The sequence below is a fragment of the Eretmochelys imbricata genome, chromosome 1 (genome assembly GCF_965152235.1).
Source record: "Eretmochelys imbricata isolate rEreImb1 chromosome 1, rEreImb1.hap1, whole genome shotgun sequence".
NCBI lineage: Eukaryota > Metazoa > Chordata > Testudines > Cheloniidae > Eretmochelys > Eretmochelys imbricata.
The window spans coordinates 4,339,614-4,343,224 of record NC_135572.1 but is presented as its reverse complement, the minus strand read 5'-3'; the positions used below and the strand labels follow the sequence as shown (position 1 = coordinate 4,343,224).

The following is a 3,611-nucleotide window of genomic DNA, read 5'->3' as shown; positions in this document are numbered from 1 at the left end:
CATAAGAGGGTCATAGCAGACAAACAATTCCACATGAGCTCCCAGGATGTCTTTCTCCTCTGTCATTTCCAATTTACCTTCAGCTGTATAAAAAGGGGCATAGAGAGTAGAAGTAGGGAAGACTGGGACGTGACTTGAAGACAGTATACAAGCACTTTCACAGGGATAAAATATCAGCCACAAATGGGCTCTTTAATCTAGCAGCGAAAGGTATAACAAGAATCAATGGGTGAAAATTGAAGCCAGACAAATTAAATTTGGAAATGAGGAAAACATTTTTAATAGTGAGAGTACTTAACCAGTGGAAAAAAGAGCCAAGGAAAGTGGTGGATTCTCCTGATACCTCCAGACCAAGACTGGATGCCTTCCTGGAAGATACACTTTAGATTAGCACAAGTGATGCGATAGTCAAGCACAAGTCACTGAGCTCAATACGAGGGCAACTGGGTTAAATTCTGCGGCTTGTGCTCTACAGGATGTCAGATTGGATCAGTTGTTATCTAATTTATTTGAACATACCCCCTTCTTTGTGTCTGTCAAAGTTCATGCTCCCCCCACCACATAAATATATATACTGATATATGCAGGGGCGAGGCTTCAATTGAATCAGTTTCAGTTTCTTTTTTTTTTCATTTGAGGGTTTTTTTGGTTCATGAATGAGCCTATAATCTGTTGGAATAAGAGCAAAAGCAGATCTGTGACTGTGGTAGCTGCTTACAATGAAAGGTGCACAACATGCCAGAGACAATGGATCCATGAGAAAATGGTTTTACAATAACAGGCAGATGTCACACGTCTACACTCATCTATCTCACTTTTCACAACAAGCTAAATTAGACATGCTTTGGTCTTGATATATATAGAGAGAACTGCCCCAATTTACATTCTTTTCGGAAGCCCCCCTTGACCCATCATTTCCCACTAAGCCCTACTCCATGCTCCTACACTTCCCCAAACTCTGTCCGCAGGCCAGACCAGAGCGGGGCTGTGGTAAGAGCTACCCAGGGAACCCAGGCCTCTGTGGCGAGCCCCTGACTCTCCACCTTACCTGGATTATATATCCTGGGGGCAGGAACACAGGCTGGTGGTTTCTCTCGGGCCTTCAAGTTACCTGTCCAGGGCAGATGGAGGGTCTGGGACTCCTCACAGTGGCACTGGTTGCTTGGAAAGCTCTTACCAAGGTCTGGCTCTGGCTTACAGCCTGGAGTGGGGACAGAGGCTCAGATAAAAAGCAGAAGCAGGGGGTGGGAACTTGCGGGAAGAGATAGGACAGAGTGAGGGGCCTTGGGGGAAGAGAATTCAGGATGGAATGGGTGGCTGTGGCCCATGTTTTTCATCTCCCGTGTCACCGGTGAGGGAGCCAGCTGATTAACTGACCCTTCACTTGATGAACACTCTGATTATTCTCGCACGAAGATGTTTACTTTTCACACTGTACACGATTGGATGAACCAGGGGAGGAACCAGCCGGTAGACATAGCCCAGGAGAATCTGAAGCAAGTGAGAAGAGCTATTCCCGAATCTGTGTATCAGAGCCAGACCGATCTCTGGTATATAGAAGAGCAGGACGGCACAGAGGTGGGAGACACAGGTGTTCAGGGCCGTAAGGCACTCCATGGGGGATGCGACGCTCAGCACCGTTTTGATGATCATCACATAAGAGAGGAAGATGAGCAGCGAGTCCAAACCCATCGTTGAGATTGCAGCAGACAAGCCATAGATGTTGTTCACTGTGATATCCGAACAAGCCATTTTCATGACGTCCTGGTGCAGACAATAGGAATGGGAGAGGACATTGGCTCCACAGTATTGGTACCGTTTAAGGAGAAAGGGGAGTGGGAATACTACGGCCACTGATCTTAGCACAAACACCAGTCCCATCTTCGCTACTCTCTGCGGAGTTAAGATGGAAGTATATCTCAGTGGGTTACAGATTGCAATGAAGCGGTCAAATGACATCAACAAAAGCACAGAGGATTCCATGCACTGAAGGGAGTGGATGAAGAAGAGCTGGGCAAAACACGCATCAAGGCTGATGTCCCTAGAGTTAAACAAGAATATGCCCAGTATCGTCGGTATGGTGGCTATCAATAAGCCAAGGTCTGTGATTGCCAACATGGAAAGGAAAATGTACATGGGTTCATGGAGGTTTGGATCTGTTTTTATAATGAACAGAATGACTGAATTTCCTACTATCGAAATGGCATACATAAAGCAAAAGGGGATAGAGATCCAGGGATGGACATCTTCCTGCCCAGGTGTTCCAGTGAGAAGGAACACTGCAGAATTTGATTTGGTGTCATTGACAGCTGACATAATGGACTGGGCAGGTCAGAGGAGTTTTGAACTTTTCTTCCTGAAAGGAAAAAGAATAGGATGATATTTAATGATATTTAATGAGACATCTTTCTGTTCTCAATGGAGGTCTAGAGACTCCAAGGAGCTCAATGAAGATGAGGAAAAACATTGTCTTGGATTTACACCACTGAAAGAAAGATAGGTACTGCCAGACTGGATCAGACCTGCAGTCCATCTAGCACAGTATCCAGTGGCCAGTTCCAGATTCATCAGAGGAAGGTGGAAGAAGTCCTCCAATATGCACCTATGAGATAACCTGCTCCCAGGGAAAATGCCCCCACGACAGCTACTCATTGGCCATATTTTGTGGTGTAAATCAGAAAGGTTTAGAGCCCCTCCAAGACTATTTTTAAAAAAATCCTCCCAACTGTAATTGGATTTTATGGTTAGCCATATAAATTTCCAGTCCCCTTTGAATCTGGCTAAGGTCTTGGCACCATTGATACGTCGAGACTGGTAGTTCCATAGGCCACTTGAACACTGTGTAATTTTACAGTTGTGACCTTCCCAGAGACACCTTTTCTAGCCCTCCACTTCTGAGTGTGGTCCATTGTATCATGAAGTGTTCTAACACATGGGCTGTGCATGGTGAAAACGGTCATTATATTCCCCCCCCCCCCCGCTTTGAAGCTATTTATAAATGCATTTCATTGTCTCATTAATATCTTTTTTATTTTCTCCACTACAGAGAGTTGCAGGGGGATTGCATTCATGACCCTGAGTATAAGCATTAGAAACAGCTTCTTGGCAATGGCCAGAAGATGGATTCATGGAACTGTTCACTGAACAAAGAGTTAATAGCACAAACCCATTGTAAACAGTATTTGGAGTATTTCTGAAATGCTTTCCAAAGAAAAACCCATTAAGAAAGAAAGTTACTGCTGTTTCTTCCTGTAGAGAGTCCAACAATTCTGCTGCTGGCTTTCAATATACATGCATGTCCTGAAAGTTTGGTTTGTAATATTTGTCTTACAATGAAAAGATTTGGCATAATATTTACTTTAGCACACATGTCAACCCATTCTTTTCCCTCTGATCTTTTTTCAGAGGTGATTTTTCAGGTTAGAGTGGGATTTAAAATGTAGCGTCTGTCACCTGGATTTCTTCAGAACCTGTAAAGATCAGTGTCTCAGCCCTCAATCAGTCGCTTGTCAACAAACAGAAGTCTAGTAGCTCCTCTGTCCCTGGATTAATAGCTGACTGGTTCTCCACAGGTGATGTTCTGTCAGTCTGTAGCCTCTATCCGGGGTGGC

At 44.5% G+C, this 3,611-nt stretch overlaps 1 protein-coding gene across 1 annotated transcript; it reads right to left on the bottom strand.

The window, feature by feature from the left end:
* Positions 1–1,380: 1,380 nt before the first annotated feature.
* Positions 1,381–2,316, bottom strand: LOC144278342 (olfactory receptor 51G2-like). Its single transcript, XM_077839614.1, has one exon. The coding sequence runs from the start codon at positions 2,314–2,316 to the stop codon at positions 1,381–1,383; it is 936 nt and encodes a 311-aa protein (XP_077695740.1).
* Positions 2,317–3,611: the final 1,295 nt, after the last annotated feature.

Coding starts and splice junctions, on each gene's coding strand:
- LOC144278342 (XM_077839614.1), bottom strand. CDS start 2,316: ATGTCAGCTGTCAATGACACCAAATCAAATTCTGCAGTGTTCCTTCTC.